This window comes from Schistocerca americana, chromosome X (genome assembly GCF_021461395.2).
Source record: "Schistocerca americana isolate TAMUIC-IGC-003095 chromosome X, iqSchAmer2.1, whole genome shotgun sequence".
In the NCBI taxonomy this organism is placed as follows: Eukaryota; Metazoa; Arthropoda; class Insecta; order Orthoptera; family Acrididae; genus Schistocerca; species Schistocerca americana.
Window position 1 is genome coordinate 910,647,439 of NC_060130.1, and position 26,342 is coordinate 910,673,780.

At 40.4% G+C, this 26,342-nt stretch overlaps 1 protein-coding gene across 2 annotated transcripts in view; it reads left to right on the plus strand.

The window, feature by feature from the left end:
* The first annotated feature begins 20,652 nt into the window (after positions 1 to 20,652).
* LOC124556505 (kinesin-like protein KIF3B) overlaps positions 20,653 to 26,342 on the plus strand; it is a 132,193-nt gene continuing 126,503 nt past the window's right edge. The window contains exons 1-2 of one of the 2 annotated variants that reach the window (XM_047130460.1): positions 20,653 to 20,788; positions 23,393 to 23,441. In XM_047130460.1, the coding sequence (XP_046986416.1) occupies positions 23,427 to 23,441 (15 nt within the window). In that variant the 5' untranslated portion in view covers positions 20,653 to 20,788; positions 23,393 to 23,426. The remainder of the gene's footprint in view (positions 20,789 to 23,392; positions 23,442 to 26,342) is intronic. The other variant, XM_047130461.1, reaches the window with a different exon arrangement.

A 26,342-nucleotide genomic window follows, 5' to 3' on the forward strand; every position in this document is an offset into this window, starting at 1 on the left:
ACTGACTTTAGTTCATGGCTGCTGTAGTCTTCACATCTTCTTACTTTACTCTTGCTATCAGTAGCAAGACGTCTGACTTTCATGAACCAAGACCATACGTAGTCCATGGGCTGGAACAACATCAGTGGGGGACCAACCAACTTTATGAACATCAGATTGCTGACTGTGGAAAGATAAAATGAAGCTCTTGTTGGCTGGCCATAGTGGCCGAGTGGTTCTAGGCACCACAGTCTGGAACCGCGCGACAGCTACCGTCGCAGGTTCGAATCCTGTCTCGGGCATGGCTGTGTGTGCTGTCCCTAGGTTAGTTAGGTTTAAGTAGCTCTAAGTTCTAGGGGACTGATGACCTCAGAAGTTAAGTTCCATAGTGCTCAGTGCCATTTGAACCATTTGAAGTTCTTGCTGGCGAGACGATCAGATTCATTTGGGCAAACCCACATTCACATTCATTCGTTAATATAGGAACACATTTCAGGGCATTCTGAAGAGGAAGGAGGGATGCTGGAACTTTCTTCTCCATCAAACAACGAAACAAAGATGGCAATGAATCGCGAAGGATCATGGTAGCGGGACCATAGAGACATCTATCGGTAGCTCGGCGTTTGAGCTATGCATATCTGTTTAGTACTACCATCGACCACTATTAGCGGGCAAGGCCACTACATGCTTGTCGAACTGGCTGCCAGCGATTCAGTTGTCGAGAATGGTTGTCGCAACTTCGAAATGCTTGAAACGGTCAATGACATCGCTTTTCCCACCAAAAACTGCACTGGTATCGTTCGTATATCAATTAACAACACGAAAACATGAAATAAAAATTTACGTCCGTGAAATAAATCTTTGGCACTCTTCCAAGTTCTCAGCATCGCAAAAAAATTACTTTCTCGACGGAAAAGTTTAGGGATACGCATCCCCCAGCGTTCCCCCACAAAAACAGCACTGAATAGAAGCCAGTATGTTGTCTTCGACGTCGTGTGTTCAGAGACATGAATCAAGAAACAAGAATTTTATTCACCATGGATAATTTTACAATGATATTGGCTTCGTCATACAGGATGTACTAGTACATACAGAATAATAAAATAAACAAGTGACTGTACATTATAGAATACATTTCAAGCATGGCAGTGTACCAAACTACACCAGAATAGCTTCTAAAAGTTAATACAATAAGCTATACTATAATCTAATATAATATACTATTGTATTGTGTATTGTATACACTATGTAATTACACACTATAAACCACAGCACACAATAATATGTTTAAGTACACATAATTTTTAAAAGCTAATATCCTTCTCAGGCAGCTCAAAGAATTCTTTAATCTCATAGAATGGATGATCTGACAGCCATCTGTACCACTTAATTTAAAAAAAAAAACATGTATATCCATAGACTGAACATGAATTGGCAGTTTACAGAACATTTTGAGTGGGTTAACTTTGTGGGAATTTCTTATTCTTGCTTATCTGTGGCGCAGTATGTCCAAATTACCCTTAGCCCTGGTGTTGTGTTCATGTATTTCCCCTCTGGCAATAAATTCTGAAATATAATTTTTAATATAGAGTACAGACACATAGATGTATAAATTTATAACCGCGAGTATTCTGAGTCTGGAAAAAAGAGGATGACAGTGCTCCCTATGACCTCTTTTACATATTATGCATAAGACGTTTTATTGTAATTTTAAGATGTTCTTCATGTGAGGGGAGTGCCCCCATATAATCAGACCATATGAAATATGTAACCGGAATAGACCAAAGTATGTCACCTTAAGTTACCCTTAGTTTCAAGATAAGGTATGCCACCCAAGATATTTTTTCACATATGTGATTGACATGTTCCTCCCAATAGAGTTTAGAGTCAGTTTGAATACCGACGAGTTTTACCGACTTACTGCCTACTTCATTTGAGTTCCCATTAAAAGTTGTTGGGCTTTGTCAGGATTGCACAGGAGCTTATTGGTTGCAAACCAGGCCAGGGCCTTATCAAGTGTTTCTTTTGTTAGTTTATGCAGATCTGAAATGTTCTGATGTGTGGTAAGTAGTGTTGTATCGTCAGCATAACACACGACAGGGTGGGCTATGTTTTTACGTAAATCTTTAATAGCTACAACGAAGAAGAAAGGTCCAAGGATAGACCCTTGTGCTGATTTCCATTACACACCTGTGCTGATTTCCATTACGCAAGAATTTACATTTCTGACGGGAACGAATTGTTTTCTGTCACTTAAATAAGAATTTATCACAGCTAAAGTGCTCCCTCTCATCCCATAAAACTCTAGTCTCCCTAGTAGTATGCTAACAGGGATCCAATCGAAAGCTTTGCTTAGGTCACATAATACCAGTGATACCGTGTTATTGTTTTCAAAAGCTGTTAAGGTTTGGTCAATGATTTCCAAGATGGCCCCTGTTGTGTTTTTCTCTTTGCGAAAACCAAACTGATTGCTACATAGGATATTGTATTTTTCAAAGAAGCTGCTTAATTGTGTATCAGTGCCTCAAATATCTTTGAGAATATTGGAACAATGGAGACTGGTCTGTAGCTTTGGGTAAGATGTTTGTACCCTTTTTTAAAAACTGGGACCACTTTTGATACCTTAAGTGCATCTGGAAAAACTCCCAAAAACGTCCATTGCAGATGAATTTGTTGCTTTAATACTGTTACTTATTTCTTTAACTGCGTTAAAAAAGTATTGATTTAATTCCTCAGGTTCAAGCAGAGCTGTTTCTGTACATTTTGGTGTATTCCCTTGTTTTATTATCTGCCATGCTGCCTTGCACTTATTGGGAGCCATTTCCATATAGTTTTCCACTGCTTGCCTTTTTTGCCAGAAGAAGTTTAGCTTTGTAGTATTTTTTGCATTTCAGATATGATCCATGAATGTTCACGCTCTGTTCTGCTCCTTGGTTAGCGGGTTGCTTATGCATCTGGTACTGCACATGCATGTTTCCTCTAATTTCTGCTAGCTCTTCTGTAAACCAGTTCAGACTTCTCTTTTTCATTTCACTTGGATACCTAATTTCTTTTACTGTTGAACAAAAAAACGATAAATCTGTGTACTTTTTAAAGAAGTTATCAAAGGTAATTTCAGCTTCCCTTTTTCTGGATTGACAATTATATATAAAGTCCCAATCTGCGCTTCCCAATCTATCAACAAACGTACTTATGTATTCTTCCTTTTGTCCTCATCCCATTACTACTTTAGGTTCTTCCATTTTAACTGGCTGCCTCTTACAGAGTGTAAGGAGTAGTGGCTCATGATCTGCAAGTTCACTTCCTGCAAGTCTGACTGTAAAATCTTCCCTATGGAAATTCACAACAATATTGTCTATGCAGTCATTCTTACATGTGGCACGGTTATTTGTACAATAGAGGTCTAATGATCTTAGCATATTCAAAAATGTCCTAGCAACTGGCCTCTGTGTGTTTACTATTTCTATGTTGAAATCGCAACGTATCGCAATTCTTGTTTTACTCTTCAATATCTTCTTAACTATTAATTCAAATTTTTCAATAAACAAATTTACATCACCATCTGGCGACCTATATAGACTAACTGCCACTATATTTTCATTCATTAGCTTTACACAACTAAACTTCCTGTCTAGATCTGAGGAGTACATAGACACATCAATTCTGGAAAGCCTTATTCCTTCTTTGACAATAATTCCAGCACCACCATTCTTTCTCTGTTTTCTACATATCATGTCTCCCACAACATATCCTTGGGGAACAAACATATTTACTTGTTCTTGGGTTAACCAGAGCTCAGATACACATATAACATCTACATGCTCAGTGTTACATAAATGTTCTAATTCTAAAATCTTATTTCTAGTACAGCAGATGTTAAGTTGTAGAAAAGTAAGTAGTTTATCTCTGTCTGTATTCTTCTGAGAGCAATTTGACTATATACTTGAAGTTGTAGGTATCATCAAGAGTGCCCCAGGGAAGCATGATAGAATAACTATTTTTTCTATGTACATAAATGATCTGGCAGATAGAGTAGGCAGCAATCTGCGGTTTTTTGCTGATGATGCTTTGGTGTATAGGACGGCGTCAAAGTTGAGTGACTGTAGGAGGTTACCAGATGACTTAGACAAAACTTGTAGTTGGTGTGATGAATGACAGCTAGCTCTGAAAGTAGAAAAATGTAAGAAAACGCGGATGAGTAGGAAAAACAAACTCATTATCTGCAGATACAATATTAGTAGTGTCCTGCTTGAGACAGTCATGACATTTAAATATCAGGATGTGTTATTGCAAAGCGATATGAAATGGAATGATCATATGATGATTGTGGTAGTGAAGTCGAATGGTCATTTAGGTTTATTGGGAGAATTTTGAGAAAGTCTAGTTCATCTGTAAAGGAGACCGCTACCAAATATCAGCCAATCCAAAGATGCCTAAATGAAGGTGAAACGCGCCATTGAGAAAAAATAAAAATTTAATTCCACAACCAAGACCACTTGTTTCTTCAAGTCAGCATGAATGTTTGGATTTTAGTAGAAACTTCATTGTTTTCCAAGATTCCCTCTAAATTCCCAACTCTGTAAGTAACTTTTGGAAAAATATGTATTTCATCTAAAAGGACATTCACAATTTCCTCATGTGGATGTAACTGATTATATTCTCTCTTAAACGTACATCCAGGCCCGTTTTTAATCCAACTTCACTCTTGATGTCTCCTGGAAGTTTTCTCACATACTACAGATGGGGTAATGATAACATGCTCAAATTTCAAATGTGGTTGTATGCACCAGGAAATGGGAAAAAAGATACTGAAGAAGCTCTCATGATAGTCTCTAGGGAGTACCGTGGTCGATTAATTAAACTACACTCCTGGAAATTGAAATAAGAACACCGTGAATTCATTGTCCCAGGAAGGGGAAACTTTATTGACACATTCCTGGGGTCAGATACATCACATGATCACACTGACAGAACCACAGGCACATAGACACAGGCAACAGAGCATGCACAATGTCGGCACTAGTACAGTGTATATCCACCTTTCGCAGCAATGCAGGCTGCTATTCTCCCATGGAGACGATCGTAGAGATGCTGGATGTAGTCCTGTGGAACGGCTTGCCATGCCATTTCCACCTGGCGCCTCAGTTGGACCAGCGTTCGTGCTGGACGTGCAGACCGCGTGAGACGACGCTTCATCCAGTCCCAAACATGCTCAATGGGGCACAGATCCGGAGATCTTGCTGGCCAGGGTAGTTGACTTACACCTTCTAGAGCACGTTGGGTGGCACGGGATACATGCGGACGTGCATTGTCCTGTTGGAACAGCAAGTTCGGTTGCCGGTCTAGGAATGGTAGAACGATGGGTTCGATGACGGTTTGGATGTACCGTGCACTATTCAGTGTCCCCTCGACGATCACCAGTGGTGTACGGCCAGTGTAGGAGATCGTTCCCCACACCATGATGCCGGGTGTTGGCCCTGTGTGCCTCGGTCGTATGCAGTCCTGATTGGGGCGCTCACCTGCACGGCGCCAAACACGCATACGACCATCATTGGCACCAAGGCAGAAGCGACTCTCATCGCTGAAGACGACACGTCTCCATTCGTCCCTCCATTCACGCCTGTCGCGACACCACTGGAGGCGGGCTGCACGATGTTGGGGCGTGAGCGGAAGACGGCCTAACGGTGTGCGGGACCGTAGCCCAGCTTCATGGAGACGGTTGCGAATGGTCCTCGCCGATACCCCAGGAGCAACAGTGTCCCTAATTTGCTGGGAAGTGGCGGTGCGGTCCCCTACGTCACTGCGTAGGATCCTACGGTCTTGGCGTGCATCCGTGCGTCGCTGCGGTCCGGTCCCAGGTCGACGGGCACGTGCACCTTCCGCCGACCACTGGCGACAACATCGTTGTACTGTGGAGACTTCACGCCCCACGTGTTGAGCAATTCGGCGGTACGTCCACTCGGCCTCCCGCATGCCCACTATACGCCCTCGCTCAAAGTCCGTGAACTGCACATACGGTTCACGTCCACGCTGTCGCGGCATGCTACCAGTGTTAAAGACTGCGATGGAGCTCCGTATGCCACGGCAAACTGGCTGACACTGACGGCGGCGGTGCACAAATGCTGCGCAGCTAGCGCCATTCGACGGCCAACACCGCGGTTGCTGGTGTGTCCGCTGTGCCGTGCGTGTGATCATTGCTTGTACAGCCCTCTCGCAGTGTCCGGAGCAAGTATGGTGGGTCTGACACACCGGTGTCAATGTGTTCTTTTTTCCATTTCTAGGAGTGTATTTTAAATTTGCTCCTTCACAAACTGTAGCTTTCTAGTAAAACTTGATTGATCACTAATGCATTGATCCAGTGGAGTAAATATCGTCCAATTTGACCTTAATATCCACACAATCGCCACTCTGAAAGTAAGCCTCATAAAATTAAATCATATGAATGTATCACTAACTCCTCCTTCTGAAATTAAGAAAATTATACATTCTTTCAAGAATAAAAGCTCATCTAGCTTTGATGGTATTAGCAATAGAGTACGAAAGATTTGTTCCCATACAATAAGCTTGGTCTTATCTGGAATACGTAATGCATCGCTAACTAAAGATCTTTTCCCAGAGAGACTGAAAGATGCTGTTGCCAATCCCCTATTTAAGAAAGATGATAGGGAGATGTCAATAACTACCAACCAGTTTCACTGCCAACATCATTTTCCAAACTTTTGAGAAGGTGAAGTATTCTAGAATCGTATCTCACCTGTGCTACAATAATATCACCAGGAAATCACAGTTTGAATTCCAGAAAGTTGCTCTACTGAGAGTGCCATTCTCATGTTTACTCACCAAATTTTACAAGCGTTAAATAATAAAACAGCGCCGGTTCGTATTTCCTGCAACCAGTCTAATTCATTTGACTGTGTGAACCACAGTATTCCTCTAGATGAATTGAAGTTTTATGGTGTTCAGGATACAGCCAAAATATAGATAAGTTTTATTTTTCAATAAAAATTTTGTGGGTTTGTGACTGTATTGTCAAACTGTAACTACAGACGTTTCGGTCCCTGTTGCACGTGACTTTCTTCAGGGTATTTTTATTTACTGCTGAATGAGAACACATTGTTTCTTATACACCTGCAAACGTAGCCGTTTTCCGCTTCTGATAAGCTGTTAAGGCTGAAGGGGAAAGTCTTTATAGATGTTTTTATGATTTCTTTTCGTTGGTGGAAACATGACGTTTTGATTGGGGTTTGCATTATTGTTTGCCATATTTTGTTGTAATTGGTGGAAATAGGCGAATAGAAAACCAGGCAGCAGTTTTGGCGTGGCGTGGTTTTCCTGCTTTCTAGCGCCGGCTGAGGCACGCCAGTACTCCGTGTACCTGCAGCCGCTTTGGTCTCCTGCATGCCTGTGTGTACTGCTTCACGTGAGTTGTCGTCCCATATCGCTGTTATTGCCGGTAGTCAAGATGTCGGAAGTCGGTACCAGTCTTCTCTGTTCATGTTGACGGGTTGCTTAGCTATTTCTGTTGCCTCTCCAATCTTCCTCCTGAAAGTAAGAGGCTGTGTCGCCAGTACACGAGCTTCACCAAAATCAATCTATTTGCCACACTCATCCTGGTGTTCTGCCAACGCTGACTTAGTATGTTCTCTTAGTTGGATATGTCTTTCGTGTTCAGATATCCGTGGAGATAGAGGAGAGTAGAAGGAAACACAAAACATCCCTCTATTACCATGTATTCAAGGTGTCACTGAACAGGTGGACAAAATTCTCTACCAAGCAGGCATCAAGCCGATTTTCCGAAGCAGCAACAGAATAAAAGATGTTCTTTGCACAACGAAAGATGCAGTTGACAAACGACATGCTGCTGGAGCTTACGAAATCAGCTGTGAATGTGGATTAGTGTATGTAGGCGAGACAGGGCGATTCATCAGCACACGGATATCTGAACTTGAAAGATATAGTCGGCTAAGACAACACACCAAGTCAGCGCTGGCAGAACACCAGGATGAGTGTGGGACATGGCCACCCATCGCTGATTTTCTCTCAGTATTGTTTCGTATGGTCAGCACTTAGTTATTGGTGAAGTATTGTACTTGGTAGTAGGGGATGTGTGGTAGGTTCGCCTTGAACATCAGGCTTACAAAGTGTGTGTGTGTGTGTGTGTGTGTGTGTGTGTGTGTGTGTGTGTGTGTGTGTTCTGACATGTGCAAAGAAAATGACTGTATCCAATCGTAAGGATTTGATGTGGAATACTGTGATAGCAAAGGGAAAAGTGAATCAAGCCATAAGAATGGTACAGATATTTCTATTTCCAGAGCCACAGCCGTCAGCAGGGTGTATTAACGATACTTCGCACATTGTGGAATGTCGTTCAATTGAGACCACAATCGTAATATTTAATTGTAAGTACAATGATAAAATACCGGTATATATGTGGCTGGTTTCCTAGGATGATTCTGTCAGGGGATGCGTGGTACACAGCGCTTGTGGCCTTTGGCAGTAATGATTCACTTTTCCGGCTTACGGCATGAGCTGTCCGAATGGAAAGGCCTGTTTGGATACAGGAATGTACCTGACCTAATTATGTCATACTCTAGACGTCTGAATAGCGAACTAACATTCAGTTTGTGTTGGGCAGCCTTTGTGATAGTGTGTGTTCTCGGTGCAAATTTGATAAGATTCGATATGTATGTTTGTTTGTGCTGGACCATTATTCTCTCCTGTGTAAATTATCTGGTTGACTACTTCCGCACATTTTCCATCTTTATTTGGTTGAGAAAACATCGATTGTGATTTGCACATCTAGCAGGTGAAAGACGGGTTGAAGACACTTTTGCAGCTTCTCTAGACATGAGAAACACCTTAGTTGGTTGTGTAAATTATAAAGATGATTTGAAATCTTTTATATCACCGACATCGGTATTTGCCAGTGGAGATATCAGTTTCCTCTATTTCTTTCGAGTTTTCGTGTAAAGGTCTTCGCAGACGGAATAAGTTTCTAGTTACCTCGCTAAAGCTTTGGGCTTCTAGACAAATAATTTCCAGTCTATATCTTCCGAATTATGCTGTGCAAGCGATTGGTAGCATATTGCTAAGTGCATGATATCGAGAAGTATCGCATAAATGGTATAAAATTCTGGCAAACCATGTGAAAATACATGTGTTCTTGTAATCCAAGAGACTGGAGATGGGTGTGGAAAGCAAGCAACCAAGCAGGTAGTAGCCGGAATAAGTGACGCCTTTGCGCTGAGGGGAACCGACCCAGCCTTTGTACAACAGTCTTCGCGGTATATGTATGAGTGTCTGTTGGTCACTGCTGTGTGTGCTATCTTGAGGGAGGTATAGATTCAGTAAATTGATAGCCGTTAGGGGTATCAAAGATTTTTTTCTTTACGTAGAAAATTATGTGCACTATAGATATTGAGATTCGTTCCAGAACCACAGTGGTCAAGAGGAGACATTTCCAGTATATTGGTCAGTTTCAGACTCGGCAGCATCAGTAATTTGGCGGGTTAATTCAGTAAGGGCCAATCTAAATACTCCATTCATTCACAAGACATCGTTTGTGCTGGGGCATAGCAGCCTCCACTGATTTGAACAAGACGGAGGGCAAGGTATGTATGGAAAGTTGAGAGAGACAAGCTGAAGCAGACCATCCTCTCTAGCGGGATGCTGTCCCTCATCCACCATTGTGGCATTAGGATATCTCCAGACCAGCAGCTGTAGGACACCGAAAATTCCAACCACACTAAGCAAACATCTCTCCACTATGTGTCAGTGGGACAGGCTATCCCATTAGGATTGCTAGGAAGAAATCAACCTGTTTTATTCTCAGAAGCATTGTAACAGTGAGTGACATAGTCATAACATAGAGAACCTTTTAGCTGTGTCTGTGAGGGTGAGCCACTATGCAAACATCTCTCTTGTTGCTGGACCCGCAGCTATGCATCATTGCGCCAGCAATGGTGTCTAGGTGAACACGTGTTTCGACAGGTATTTCTCTGGTGTCATGTATGAAAGAGATGCTGCCGCGTCATCCTTGTGGGAGACCAAACTGACACTTATGCATGATTTGGCAGCTGACAGCTGCGTTGAGACTTCACGGGGGCCGCCAGCGTATCCCAACTCCTGGGGGGCATGTGTGGAGTCAGCAGCCTCAGCGTCAGGCATCAGGTGGTGGGCCCATACATGTGAATGATATCGATTTAACTAATCTGCATGATTAATTTGCATAAATTATTTATATCAACATGATGTTAGCGGTATAATAGTTAAGGGGAGGGTGTAGGTGGGTGACATGGAGCAGGACAGCAGGTTAAGTGCAGAACACTAGGTTAATTTGCATAATTAATTAGCATTATTTTTATGTAAAACGCGGTACAATAGTTTAAGGGGGTGGGGTTGGCTGACAAAGATGTGAGCGCCAGAAATGCCACTCAAAAGCGTGTGAAATTCGAAAAGTGTACCAGAAAACGGTGGAAGGACATAACTAAATGCTTAATTTGATATCAAAGGTGGTAGAATAGTTAAAGGAGATGGGACTGACATGGAAAACCACTTAACAAAACAATAGGTTAAGTGTCGACAAAGGGCCAAACATTAGGTTAAGACACCTAGAGTACAGTGCCAAGCATTAGGTTTTGCAACATGTTTGCCCCATGTAATTACTCCTTACAAGACCTATATCTTTCCAAATAGCAGAGAATGATGAGCAACAGAAAATCAACCCCTTCAAACTGATTTTTTATAAATAAACAATGTAGTCTTGAATTTCCTGTTATGATATTTCCATATTTTCCATACACTTGTTTAAATAAACAATATTCCATGCATAGTCTAAATCGTTTAAACAATATTCCATACACTGCAATCGAATTCCCTTATAATGACCGATCAACTGAGTCTTTTTCCCGCCATTTTTCGGAAGTGAGGGTGGGAAGGGTGGTGTACCAAACAGGTAAGGGTTAATTAATTGCTCAGTTTAATTAAGTAGTCAATCAATCTTATGAGAGTGAGAGGGGCTATTCCAATAACTCACACCTGAAAGTGTACCTGTAGCAGCGAGGGGGTAGGGAGAGGGTGGATTGGTGGTTTCCTGAGGGGGGGAGGGGAGTGGGAAGGGGTGGGGGGAACAATAGGTTAAAGACCCATCAATCAAAAGGAAGGATCTTTTTAGCAGAACAGTAGGTTAAGGACCTGTCAATCGAAGGAGAACAATAGTTTAAGTACCTATCAATCAACGGAGAACAGTAGGTTTGCCCCTGAGTGCATACCTACCCCTGATGTAGGCCAACCGCCATGTAAGGGTATGTCCTTGTTGCCCTACTACTGTCGACGTGTTAATCTTTCAACAGGCCATAAGGTCGAGCGATAGTATCATCGTCCATCAGATGAGGAAGTGCGACAAACTGCAGCAGATAATCACCAAGGAAGGACTGATGCTGGACACTCAATTGATGGTGGTTAAGCTTTCTAGTCACATTTTAAGCGATACAGCCACACAAATTCCGACTAAAGGGACGAATTTCGCAGTCGCACCAGAACAGGTTCCGAAAGGAGACATCATTGAATCCGTCGAGGCTTCAGTTAGTCATCTACCACAAGCTGAGGTGGAGTAGATTAGACAAGAAATAGTACAGGTCCAGAATCACGCAAAACCTCCGAAACTAAATATCAGCAAGGAGGAACGTCATGCTATCGCGAAACTGAAGGAAAGCTCTCATTTAATAATAACATGAGCAGACAAGAGAAATGCGACCATTGTGTTGGACACTGAAGATTACAACGAACGAATGGAGGATCTTCTGAGTATAAGAAGCTTAAGACCAATCAGGTGACCAAGATAATCAAATCGATGCAAGCACTGCTAAAGCAAACTAGAATGAATTTCGACATGGCCATAAGACTTATCCCACAAGTTCCAAAGACACCAAGGATATATGGTGTACTGAAGGTCCATAAAGAGGTCTTTCCCTTACTACCGATAGCGAGCACCATTAATTCACCGACATACAGTCTAGCAACGGTACTGGTTCCAAAGCTCCGACATTTGGTGGGCCACACAAACCTGTACATTAAGGACTCAATCCATTCTGTAGAATTTTTAAAAGAAAAGTGTATTTCAGCCACAGACCTGATTGTTAGCTTCGACGTGAAGTCTTTATTCATTAATGTACCAGTACAAGACACCATTAACATCTTAGAGGAATGCATGACACCCAGTATATGCGAGCCAGGGCACTACTGTTTAAAAACCACCTATTTAAGGTGGATAGGGGAATTCTATGAACAGACAGGTGGTGTAGCTATGGGCTCCCCTCTCTCACCTGCAGCAGACATATTCATGGAAACATTTGAAGAAACAGCGCTCCAGTCCGCACCATTATGCCCAGAATTTTGGATCCGAGATGTTGATGATACCTTCGTAATCTGACCATATGGAAAGGAAGAGTTACGAAATTTCCACCAACACCTCAACCAGCAGCACAGCAGAATCCAATTCACTATGGAGATAGAAAAGAATGGGGTGCTGCCTTTCCTCGACATGGACGTTTACAGAAAGTCTGGTGGTAAACTGGGACATAGAGTGTATATGAAGCCAACCAGTACTGACAGGTACTGCTTCCTCTCATCATCACCCTACGCAGGAGAAATCCGACCTTCACACTTTAACCAAGAGGGCTCAGAGGATCAGCGATGAGGAACATTTAAAGGGTTAACTAAAAAACCCCAAGTCAATTTTTGGTACCAGTGGTTGTGGAATCAAACTAATAGATAAAACTATGGTGACAAAAAATGAAGGCAATAGAGGAGAGCATAAGGAAGCACAAAACATCCCTCTATTACCACATGTTCAACGTGTCACTGAACAGATGGGCAAAATTCTCCGCTGAGCAGGCATCAGACCGATTTTCCGAAGCAGCAACAGAATAAAAGATGTTTTTCGTACAACAAAACATGCAATTTACTAACTACACGCTGCTGGAATTTACAAAATTAGCTGCAAATATGGATTAGTGTATGTAGACGAGATGGGGCGACACTTCAGCACACGAATACCTGAATATGAAAGATATATCCGACTAAGACAACACACCAAGTCAGTGTTGGCAGAACACCATGATGAGTGCGGCAAACAGATTGATTTTGGTGAAGTTCGCGTACTGGCGAAACAGCCTCTTATTTCCAGGAGGAAGAATGGAGAGGCAATAGAAATAGCCAAGCGATCCACCAACATGAAATGAGAAGATGGGTACCGACTTCCAACGTCTTAGCTGCCAGCAATAACAGCGTTACAGGATGACAGCTCACCCGAAGCAATACACACAGGTGCACAGGAGGCCGCAGCAGCTGCAGGTACATTGAGTACTGGTGCGCCTTAGCTGGCACTAGAAAGCAGGAAAACAGCGTCATGTCACAACCGCTGCCTGATTTTCCATTCGCCGATTTCCACCAATTACAACCAGTAATGCAAACACCAATCAAAACGTCTGGTTTCCACCAATGAAAAGAAATAACAGAAACACCAATAAAGACTTCTAACATCCCTCTCCTTCATCCTCAGCAGCCTATCAGAAGCAGAAAACAGCCACGTCTGCAGGTATATAACATACGATGTCTTCTCATTCAGCAGTAAACAATAACACTCAGAGGGTCACTTGCAACAGGGACCAAAATGTCAGTAGTCTTACGTATTGACAATGTGGGCACAAACGCTGAAATTTTTTTTAATGTGACAATGGCCGTGGAACCCTACGTTTATAATGTTCTATCTGACCAAAAGAATGCAACAAGTTGTACTTATTGAATCAACCAATATAGTCTGGGAATGTAATCCTGCCTGGAGAGAAATCATGTATAGGGTGCCCCAAGGCTCAATCATAGGTTCAGTATTGTTCCTAATCAATGTAAACGATACTCCGTCTAGTATAGAAGAACCAGATTCCTTCTTTTTCCTAGGTGAGATTAGTTTTCTAATACAAGTGTACATATAGAAACAGAAGAAATGGTAAACAATGTTCTCAAAAATATCAGTAACTGATTCATTTTTGCACATTGAGTGGTACTACACCAGTGATAAGTGTAACATATGGTGAGGAAGTAAAAAATAGTGTGGAAACTTCGAAATTTTAGGTGTCAATATTGATGAGAATTTAAACTGGAACAAGCTGACTAAGGAACTCCTAAAACGACTTAGTTCAGCCACAGTTGCACTTAGAATAATTGTAGATCTTGGAAAGTAAGCTGAAAAATTTTCCTTTTTTTTAATTCCATGATGTCGTATGGAATAACGTTTTGGAGTAAATTATCTTTAAGGATGATAGCTCAAAAATGTGCTGCAAAATGATATATGATGTTGTTGACGTATGGTTAAGGAGTTGGGCGTTCTAACCACTGCTTCCTATTATATTTACTCCCTCATGAAGTTTGTTGTAAATAATCCGCTACAGTTCAAAAGGGGCAATGATGTATATAATGTAATACCAGAGGGAAACATCATATTCATTACTCCACATTAAGGTTGTATTCAGCACAAAAATGGGTGTGCAGTGCTGTAATAAAATTTTTGATCACTTACTCAGGGATGTAAAATGTGTGACAGACAGCAAAGTAAAAATTTGAAAAGGATCTGAAAAAGTTTCTCCTTGCTAACTCCTTCTATTCAGTAGGAGAATTTCTGCTGTTGCAATGAGTAGAAGGTGGTGGACAGGAATTACTAACTCATATCTGCATGTTTCTTTTTTTTAAAGAAAGGAAAAGAAATAAAAACTTGGAAGTTTTCAGCATGTAGCCATATTAACTAATGAATTTGCGATGTAAATGTAAAATAACTCATTCCAGATCATTACGATTTATTGTGCAAATGATCTATGGAACATGAAACTAACCAACTAACTACTCATATGTAGAGGTCTGTGCGGATGGGGATATCTGCGGATATGTGCTGTGTTTGTTACTTGGCGGATGAAATCGCGACCGGCGCGGGTATCCGCAGGTCATCTGCGAATAATGAGCAAGGCATCTGCCCAGTACATATGTTGCAATGTTAGTTGAAAACTTCAAGTTTGTTGACATTCTTCGAATCTTGCAGGGCCTGGGTAGAGTGGATGTCTGTTGTCCTCAGCCCCTGGCTACAAGCGACGTAGCTGTACCCAAGAGACCTGCGCCTAATCCGTTTCCGCGACCGTGTCTTTTGTGTGGCCTGTGAAGTGCTCTCTGGGCGGCAAACCTGCCCACTGTCTACCAGACAGGTGCCCATTGCAGTTTTCCGCTGCCTTCAGTTAGCGCTTTGTAGTGACCGAGTGACAATGTGCATCGTAGCAAATATCAGTGAGAGTTCTTTCTTTAAATGAACACCATATCGATGGATACAATTTCGTGTAAGGTGAAAAAAGGTGATTTTACATTAGTGAAGGGAAACAAATTTGAAAAAAATTCGGATACGTATTTGATGGCAACGAAAAGATAAAAGATATAGTGGCTTGTTTTGCATGTAAAAAAGTATATTTCTACACTGGACACAAAAGTGGAACTTCAAATTTGCTAAAACATTCGTGTGAGGCTGGACAAAGTAGCATAATTACTTATTTAAATACCAAGAGAGGCGTGAAAGTTCCTGAAGTTCTGCCAAATTTGAAGACAGCCGCGACAGAGAAACTTATCAATCTTGTCAGCAGAGACATTTTACCAATCGAAGTTGCGTGTGGATCTGGGTTTCTCGAGACGGCACAGTTTCTTATTGATGTGGGGACCAAGTACGGTGCAGTGGGTGCTAAGGAACTGCTACCTCATCCAACCACCATATTCAGAAATTTGAAGGAAACGGACGATCGTTTGCGTGAAAGTTTCCACAGAAGTGAAGAATATATTCAGAGGTATAGGTGGAGCACTAACTGTCGATTTATGGACTGATTCGTACCGTAAAATAAATTATATGGGAGTGACTGCACATTATGTCAATTATGAAGAAGTGAAACTGGAGGATCGAGTGTTGTCCACCAGAAATTTTGAGAGTGAGTTTAAAAAAACAGGAGAAAACATTAAACTTGAATTAATTAAGATGCTACAGTCGTTCGACTTATTCAGTGCTGTGAATAACATCGTGTTCGTTTCGGATAGAGGCCCAAATATTGTGGCAGCACTTCGCCAATACAAGAGGCTCTCATGCTCAGCACACATTCTTAATACTGTGTTGGAGCACACGACTCGAGGAGACGCGAGTCATGAGAAGAGTGGCGTGCAGCGACTAATAAACTCCTATGGAGCTATCACAACTTTCCTTAAAAGATCTGGTCTTCAGAATCGCCTTCAGAAGTCGTTGAATGCAGATCTAGACATATGATGGAACAGTAAATTGGATATGTTTGAGTCTATTAATTCACAATGGTTTGAAAATGGTTCAAATGGCTTTGAGCACTATGGGACTTAACATCTGTGGTCATCAGTCTCCTAGAACTTAAAACTACTTAAACCTAACTAACCTAAGGACATCACACTCATCCATGCCCGAGGCAGGATTCGAACCTGCAACAGTAGCGGTCACGCGGTTCCAGACTGAAGTGCCTAGAACAGCAAGGCCACACTGGCTGGCCACAATCGTTTGAAGTTCTATCAATTTTTTCAGAGAAAAATCAAGATAATTTGATTGATTCTATAGACAAGAGGATGTTGGAAGATATAATAACCTGTCTGACGCCATTTAAAATAGCTTCTTGTGATCTCGAAGCCTCCAAAACACCCACGCTTTATTTATGTGTGTTGTGGAAGTTAAAACTTCTCTCCTTCCTTGAAAAAAATGATGGCGACCGCCCATTTCTGATAGATTTAAAGAGTACAGACAAATCTATTTTGATCAGCAAATGGGACATAACAGTAACCCATTAACTTGCAAAATATAAAAACCTAAAATTTCTTAGCAGTGCCGAAAAAGATGAAGTTGTAAAGGAAGCGAAAACTTATATTATGAGAAATTGTGTACAGTTAAAAGATAAGGAGGAAACAACATCCGGAATTCCTGCAAAAAAACAGAAGTCTGACGTACTTTTTAATGAATTTGAAGATTCCTCAGAAGATGAATCGACGAGAGATCTTGACTTTGTGTCAGATGAAATTCTCAGATATACGAATGATAAAGTCCAGTTTTCGGAAGGCATCGACCTGATAGCTTGGTGGCATAGACGTGAAAACGTCTATCAGCGTCTTTCCAAACTCGCATACTTCGTGCACTGCATTCCAGCGTCCAGCGCGCCATCTGAGAGAAGCTTCTCTACTGCGGGACAAATAATGCAGGACCGACGCACGTCTTTGAAGCCACAGACGATTGATGACATCATGTTTCTGCATAGTAAAGCAAAAAGGTACTTGTACAGCTTCTCTTACTTCACTGAATTTTTGGGCTTATCTGAATTACTTACAATTTTTTTTCATCTGATTCTTTCTTTTACAGAATTTGAATCAGAAGCAAGCAGAAGATGAAAATATTTAATCTGAAGCCTGTGAGTTTTTATTGTAATATTTATAGTAAAGAATTTCCTCGACATATTGTTAGTATTTTTACTATTCCCAACAAGAACATTTAAGTAGCATTAGGTAAAAGAAGGAAATATTTAACAAGCAATTTGTTTTGCTGTAATTTTCATATTAAAGAGCTCAATTTTAAGTTTTTACTCTTCGCAACAAGAACATTCAACAGCTAACACGTCAATATTATTAAACTAGGTAATGATGATCTCTTAAGTGCCTATCTAAATTTTAGCGTGCACTACAGTAACATTTGCAGCCGCCGAGAATTGTCGCTCTTTGTGAACAGTGAAACAGCCCGGCTGGAGTGGTGGCACGGCGGGCCTTGCAATTAATTACAAGTGGGACTTCAATCTACAGCTCACTACCACCAACAAGCTGTGACTGCAATAGCCCGTGAAAGATTATTCTGATCACATTGAAAACTTACAAAATATTCAAATCATCCAAAATAGTAATGTGTCTTTTAATTTACCAGCCAATTAGTAAAGATTAGGGCTGAAATTCGTAACAAAATTGAACATTTTAGCTGTAACTCGGTATTGCTTAACAGGGAACAGTTCCTAACATTTGAAGTTATGGGACAGAATTTTTTATATAGACATCTTGAAACCGTTTGCAGTTCCATTAAACTCCGAAAAAAAACAATTTTTTTTTAATATTGAAAGTATTAACTGCGAAATCTAGTGCAAATTTTGTCTTAGTAATTTAGACCAATGTTGAGGATGTTTTAAAGTGTGAAAAACTTTGTTTAGTTGAGAATGAAACAGACATTACATTTATCGCTAGGTCTTAATTCGATAAATCAGGCAAAAGGTGAGGTTCGAGATTTCAATCGTATTTTTAGCTAAATCTAAATGGACTCCTAATTTCTATAACCTCTGATTTTGTTGTCACTGTTTGGAAGACGAGTTGTTTCATCCAGACAACGTCAATTATTGCTGGCAGTTTAACTTTTTCACAGGTGCGCCAGCGTTTTGCAGTGTAGGCCTAATACTGTAAATATTTTCACCTGGAAATGATGAGGACTGAACGCGTAAGCTATAATATAATCATCAGCTGACATGAATGGCTTCAAAATTTGACACATCCAAGCAGTGAGTACAAAAAAACTGTCAGTAAATGCTGCAATGTGCTAGTAACAGTTTAAAACCATCGTCATTTTCAGCTGCCTTGGCACAAGAGCAGGAAATATAATTGTTTCTATACACGTATTTTCATCATTTAATACTACTACATTGAATTTAATTTTTTTAAATAGCATTTCCAATCTCACGAGATCCGAGCCGCTACTGTGTGGTGCTGCTCTGGAACGCCAATGCTTTCCTGTTTGGAATGGTCTGCTTTAGAATAGATATAGAGCATTTCCTGTGATTTAAGAAGTCAAAAGTAGTTAAGTTGTCGCAGAAATGGCACCTAACAATAACTGTGTCATTACATACCATAATTCTAAATACTACTGTCTATTAATTACTCATTCAAAACTTAAATATATGCGGATGTGGATAAGGAACTTGCGGATGCGGATTAATTGCTGCGGATGCGGTTGCGGATTAGGACCTTGCGGATGCGGTGCGGATTGAACTTTTCTTATCCGCGCAGACCTCTACTCATATGGTAATTTAGATTGCCTGACGCAAAGTAGAATATCAGTTAATATTCATCTGCAGTTGTTGGATGGCAAGTTACAGCTGTTCAAATATATTTCTGCACTGAAATCCCTTAAAAGCTTCATAGAACACAAAATAAATGGGTTGTCTTTGACACAAAGACCGTAAAATAATATGAAATCCGTGAAAATCTTATAGGAAAAGTCACTCAAACGTAGCTCTTTTACTCTATTCTTGAAATCGGCATAATTTGTAATCCAGCCCTGGTCACACCTTCGCTAAAATTCTGTCCCCCCGATGCAACATCTCTTTTGCGCTGTCCTTTAGCAATTTACATTCAGCAGTAAGATGAACAGACATGTAGGATGTTTGTCCAGGAAGAAAGGAGGAGGAGCGTCTGGTGTTTAACTTGTGAACTGTCCTACTAACTGTTAGCACAAAAATATCTAAGTGCTTCTCGGCGAAATGCACAGTATAAAGTACAGAATTCTTCCAAGGTATAAAATTTGCACGATGGATTGCTTGCAACTACTTAGTCCGGATATCTGCAGCTTTTTTAAACGAAGATGTTGAAACTGTCATACTGGAATTTTGAGCTCAGTTCCTGTGCTTGCAGAAAAATAATTATGAATTAAGAGTGGGTCCACCTTTTTTGCAAGTACATGAATTATTGTTATGTTTATCACCTAAACACGTTTAACGACAGTTGTGGCATCATCATCAGTGGTTTTTTTATTTTATTTTCCTTTTGTTTTATGTTGGCTGTGTCCTAGGCTGCCAACCAAAACCTGTCACAGGTCTAAATTAGTACATCATGTCATTATAGTATTTGGCTATTCTTTAGCTGTGACAGGTCTGTTTTTATGTACCACACGTGTTCTTGTGTAGTTGAGCCGAACATTTTCTCCTGTTAGTTTGTAAATATCTTGTTGTGGTGCTATGGCACAGCAGGTACTAGACCGATATATCTTTTCCAGCAGCAAGAAAAACATACTACTCATGATTAAGTAATGAGTGTTTGTAGCTACTTACGTAGTATTTCCATCAGTTTGTGGCCTGTTTCCTAACATAAAGATAAGCAAGTCTCAAAACAATTCAAGGAAAGCTCAGACTGTTGCTAAATACTTACTGAACGCATGAATCCTGCACTGGAATCCTAAGGGACTTCGTGACGTCACGCGGTCTGCCTGTTAGTTGTTGCAGGCTTTATATCCCGTAGGCTACGGCTTGGGTCGTGTCTATACACCACATCTGCAGCCATCTACAGCATGCACAGATATTTGCGCAAATATCTGCGTACATACATCGTTGCGTGTGGATGGGCCTTACCAGAGACCACGTCTTAGTAGCCGGCTAGCCCATTTGGGTTGGAAAGATCATATCATGACAAATTTGTAAATTGCTTACCCTGCACAACGTTCCCTAGTGATCTAATCGCACCTGGACATATTATTAATATAATAATCCCTAATAAATAGGGAATTGATTAACTTTATATTAAAAGAAACCACTCGGTGAGTGTGTTATCTCTGCAGATCCGTTTGGGAAGTCTTTGGTGTCTGTTTGGTTATTGACAGAAAGTTTAACGAAGGAAAACTGAGTGTGTTAGGAGATGAATATTTTTGCAAAAAGTCGGAAAGGCATGTGAAGGAAACGTCGGGGTTGAGACACCGTTCAAATGGGTATGTGCGTTTTACTGACGTTCAATGAGTGTACATGGACCTCCTTTGTACATTGTAATTTAACATTCAAGAAGTCGACTGCTAAGCGTCATTACAAATTTCATCGCATTGTAGGCAGTATCGCTTATTTATTGCTACTGTAGTGTGACAATCCTTATAAGCTCTCTTCAAACTCTTATGCCTTATAACTGATTGCGTTTTTCTTTTAAGAGATCATAGAAATAGAGCCATTTTGGCTTTTTTGTGTGACATATTTGTTAAAAACTCATTTTCGGTGCGTCACTTGAGTATTCTTGTATATCTTGCACCAACTGATTTGGTGATATCCCGAAATGTCTCGAGTAAATATTCCCCCCACGCGAATGTGGCATTTGATACTTTTTGCCGTTGAATGTCAGCTGTGCTCATTGCATATCTAATAAGAGGCAGCCGCCTGTAACATAGAAAGACCAAATTTGTTCACTGCCTGTCGTATATGGTCTTGATAAATTGTACGTTCGAATTAGAAACGAGGAATGGATCCGTATAATCATTCTCGGAAACCTGGCGACCCATAGATGTAAACCGGCTGTCAAAGACAAGGCAGGTTCATTGTAGTTACAGGTTCTCCGCCAGACTTGGTTACGTACACGAACTTTTTCCTATGTGAAATGCATGGCTGATTGTCATCACCAGTGTTTAACTACACAGTTGCAGACGTTACCTTTCGTAGCAAGTTTGATGCAATTGCCCATTTTTACTCCATTGTTGAACACTGTTGTCGCTCTTTAATATCATTTCTTTGAAAATAATACAAAACTAATCTGAATTGCCGGAGGAGGGGGGGGGGGGGGATTTTTAGTTTGCTTCATCAAATGTTAAGATGGAATCATCGTTGATTGAAATTATGACTTACATTCTAGATGAGCTGGCATCAAATCCCTGTGTGTCTGCCCAGATTTTAGTTGTACCCTTCAGTCACTTTTAGGACAAACATAGCATGGTTCTGAAATGCCACTTGTAATTTTATCATGTCAGTGGGAGCGACTCTAAATTGTGGAAGTCGTAGATACTCATGTAGGACAATTTAATAGCTTTTTATTTGTTAGCAAAGATGACACTAGCAGGGAAAAAGCCAGCCTGTTGAAATTACCAATGTCACTCATTACCAAGATCTAGTTGCCAATTTCTTTCACTGTAATGAATCCTTACATAAGAGTGGGCTTTAAAATCTTGTCAGAAAATACAGATACATCTGTGCTTTACAGCATCAACAGCATGACAGGAACACACAAGTGATCATAGGAACAAAACTGGAAAACATGATAAATTTAATAAATTAGTTGCAGTGGCTTTTCTCTGCAGCGGCTACGTAAGTATTTCTTTATAAAGAAATCAGAGTTGCTGTTTAGAAATGAATATTGGCATTGTGGCACACATCAATAATTTTGTTTTAACAAATATGATGTTTTTCTGATTGTTACACATATCTTTGTTGTGGTTACAGTCATGTTCTTGTTCACAAGTTGTAGCACCTGTATTCCACAAGCCATATTCAGATATCATGGGTTCCACTGTTCCTTCCTGCTCCTCCACTCCATACTCCTTTCTCCTTTCCTTTCCTGTTTCTTTTATGAAAAAGAGAGCATGAAAAACAGTTAGCACTAAACCCTAACATGAGTCTGAATTTCTCTGATTTAACCATCATGGCCAGGTTCTCAGATGTCTGCAGTAAGAACTAATATACTGCCTAACACTTACTGGATTGCACACCCTGAATTTTAACACCAAGCCTGTTGGCAAAACACAGCACCTCTCTTTTAGCATCTGCCATCGAGGTGGATGAGAATTTTGGGTTAACAGAAGCTTTCGATACTGCTTCAACTTGTGCTCCCATTCTTTCTAATAAAAAAAGCTCTTTGCCAGATTGTCTTTATTTATCTTGTCTAATATGGGTCCCATACTGAGAAGCAACAGTCCAGAATCGGTCAAGTGACAAATTTATAAGCTACTTGATTCTTTCAGTTTTCCAACAGAGTACAGTTGGGCATCTGCTTTTCCTACAAGTAGTTTTATGCAATTGTTCTATTTTTCTTTGCCCTTGTTGCAGTTTGTGCAGCTGTTACTGTTTCTGGTGACTGACTGCAAATTTTATGAGTGAAAAATAATGGCTATTCACACCTGTTTGTTTATGTTGAAACTTGCTGCCTCTCTATGCACCAAATACCAATCATCTTCAGAACTTCCTGCATTTGGCTACAATTTTCTAGTCTTATATGATGACAGAAGTATCCACCTCGTGTAGATTCCCATGTTATCCACTAGATCATCTGTTGTACTGTCATAATGGGCTAGATATACTTGTCCTGATGTGCATGACACGTATTGCCCTGTATTTCTGAGCAAAGTGAATTTTTTCCTTAATGTAGGAGTGAATGTGTTCTCCATATAAGTATTGGCCTTTTTGCAGGACATTTGATTTCATTCTTCTTAATTTTTCATCATGCGCAGTGCCAAAGTGATACAAATATATTTGGCAATCATTCATTGTTTAACTGTAGTGTTCATTTATATTTTTGGTGTAACAGGTGTAGTTCTATTTAATTGGAATTTTCTGAATTTCAGATGAGCGGTTGTGCCCCATCAGTATATAATAAATATGGAGAAATACACAGTAAGTGAAAAGTTAATGCAGGTGGCACATAATGAATAGTTTTGTTATTCTTTTGTAAGGGTATTGCTTCTTTCATTTGTTGCATGGCCTCATTTCTTGTTGCAATATTTATTTAATATTGGAGAGAGAAGAGTTCTAGATAAATCATTTGAAGAGGATTACGTTTTCAGTGTCTAGAAGTAGAATGAAATTTTCATTTTGCAGTGCAATGTGCGCTGATATGGAACTTCTTGGCAGATCAAAACTGCATGGGCATAGCTAAACCATGTCTCCAATGTATCCTTTCTTCCACGATTGCCAGGCCTACAGGTTTCACTGGAGAACTTCTGTGAAGTTTGGAAGGTAGGAGACATACTGGTGGAAGTAAAGCTAGGCTGGGTTGTGAGTTGTGCTTGGGTAGCTCGGTTGGTAGAGCACTTGCCGGCGAGAGGCAAAGGTCTAGAGTTCAAGTCTTGGTCTGGCATACGGTTTTGATCTGCTTGGAAGTAGTTGTTTATTTAATTTTGGCTTGCGATGAACTAGTTTTGCTGAGAGTGCAGCTGATAGAAAGAAAATATCAGTGAAACCACTATAATTTAGACAATACCTGTAGGGCTAGATATTGTATACCAGAGAAGCTGTGTTCCGGTTTAAGTTGAAAATGAACACTTTTCGTACACTTTGATCAGTGTAGACCCTTGTATTGTTCCAAGATGACTGGTTTCAACTGTCTTAAGTTGCCATCGTCTGATTTTATGAAACTTGTTATAAAATTACAATGTTACATTATATGAAGTCAGACATAAAAGGCACTCCCCATTACATATGTCTTGGTAAAAATTCTGTAGCTAATAAAATACACGCAGATGATAAAATTTATACTGAGGGGCAAGACTGTGAGAATCATGTTCGCCACAAACATGCATGGATGACAGAGGATTTTATCGTCTGTGCGCAGTTTATCAACTGAATTTTTATCAAGACGTATGTATAGGTGGGGAGTGCTCTTTGTTTTGGCTTCATGTAATATAACATGGCAAATTTATAACAAGTTCCTTAAAATCAGATGATATCATAAGACTGCTGAAACCAGTCATATTGGAACAATAAAAGCATTTACACTGAGATCAGTGCATACAAAGTGTGTTCATTTTCAACCACATCAGTCACCCTACAGCACACCCTGAATTAAGTGTTGAGAATTTTGAATACCAAGTTTCATGTGTTTCATTTTTGTCATCTATTGTTATCAATGAATAACTGAAGAATTAAAGGTTCTGTATTATTTTCCGAGTCAAATGATTGTCCATTTACTGTGAACCAGTCATTATTACTAGTGAAAATTTCACTTATCTGTGCATCTATAGGTGCATCTCTACTGGGCTTGTGATGCTTTCATTACCAGTTGAGGGAACTATTGTTTTTTGTCATTACAAGTCTACAGGACAAAAGAGGACAACGAAATTAGTCATACTCAGAAAACACCACACTAATACTGTGTAACACTCAGTTATAGCCTCAGTTCTGCAAGAAAGGGCATCCACAAAGTTCCGTAGGTACTGATACGCCATATCTAGCTGAAGCTTTCAAATTGCAGGGATGTTGATTTCTACGTTTCACATGTTGTTCCTAATAGTCCCATATGTTTTCTATGGTGTTAGGAACAGGTGATGTAGTGGGCAAATAAAGCTGTGGTAGGTTGCTTGAGTGTTCTTCAGGCCAGGACCATATGAATGAAGCCCTTTGAATGTGGCTGTTATCTTGGAAGATACGTGTGTCCACAGCTAGGCTGCATCATTTGAAGAGTGTCAACACTAAGATTAGTCGGGTCACATCATAAGTCTCCAGTCAGCTATTTTCAGATTTCTATGTTGTTTGCCCCATTGAAGACATGCAGCTTTATATGCTGCTGTGAGCAATGGCTTATGTGATCTACCCAACTCCAAAAGTATATTGTATGCAGTTCATATTGTTCACGTGGAAACTGATTGAGATGAAGTTGAATACACTATTAGCAGTAAGTTCTATTAGGTTTGAAATCAGTTGTCATTGATAGAGGAGGGGTAATGATCATAACATCCATGTTATATTCAATAAAACTATGTATGTCCATTGGGTCATTGTTAATGGCGAGCATCTTGGAGTGGTGTTCATTTGCTTGCTGGGTAGGGTTTGGTGAAACTGCGTTTCCTCAGTTGGGGCTGGTGAGTACCACCAGTCCTCTGTAAACTGTAAGCTCTGGGCATGCTTTAGCAACCACCATGTGGTACGACGTTGAAATATTGTGTGTCACAGGGAACAGTGATCTAAGCTTAACTGAATAGATCACAAAGATGATAAAAACATGTATGAAAAACTTTCAATCTCACGGTGTGCTGCTCACTGATGTGACACATGGCTATTGAGACAGAACAGTCATTATCAGGAAACTCTGGGGAACCTGCCGTGCCTCGGTTGTAAAGGCTTCCCAAGCAAGCAGGCGCTCTGTCTGAACATGTTCGTATCTATAACTGCTCACTGGAACACCATTGCAAATCAACAAAACTAAAGCCCTCCCAATGCAATATGTGTACTGGCTTGGGGGTATTCGCACGAGACTAAAGGAGGTTAGTCCTCCTGATACTGTGAATTTGTTTAGTAACTGGTGTCACAAATTTATAAATCAGAATGTGTTTGTAGCGATAAAGAGGAGGGAGAGGGGTTGTTTGAAAAGTATTCCCTTTTATGTTTATAAAGGTTTAGAAGGGCTTGCTGATACCATAAAATCTGTCAACCGATTGTGAAATGATTCCTCGTTAGATGAAACTAACAGGTCAAAACAAATGGAACTTCTAAGGCACTAGTTGTTGAGGTGCACAAATCCGCAACTCAAGCAAGGATGCACTCAGGTGCCATGATATTATGGACATGGATGTCTTGGAA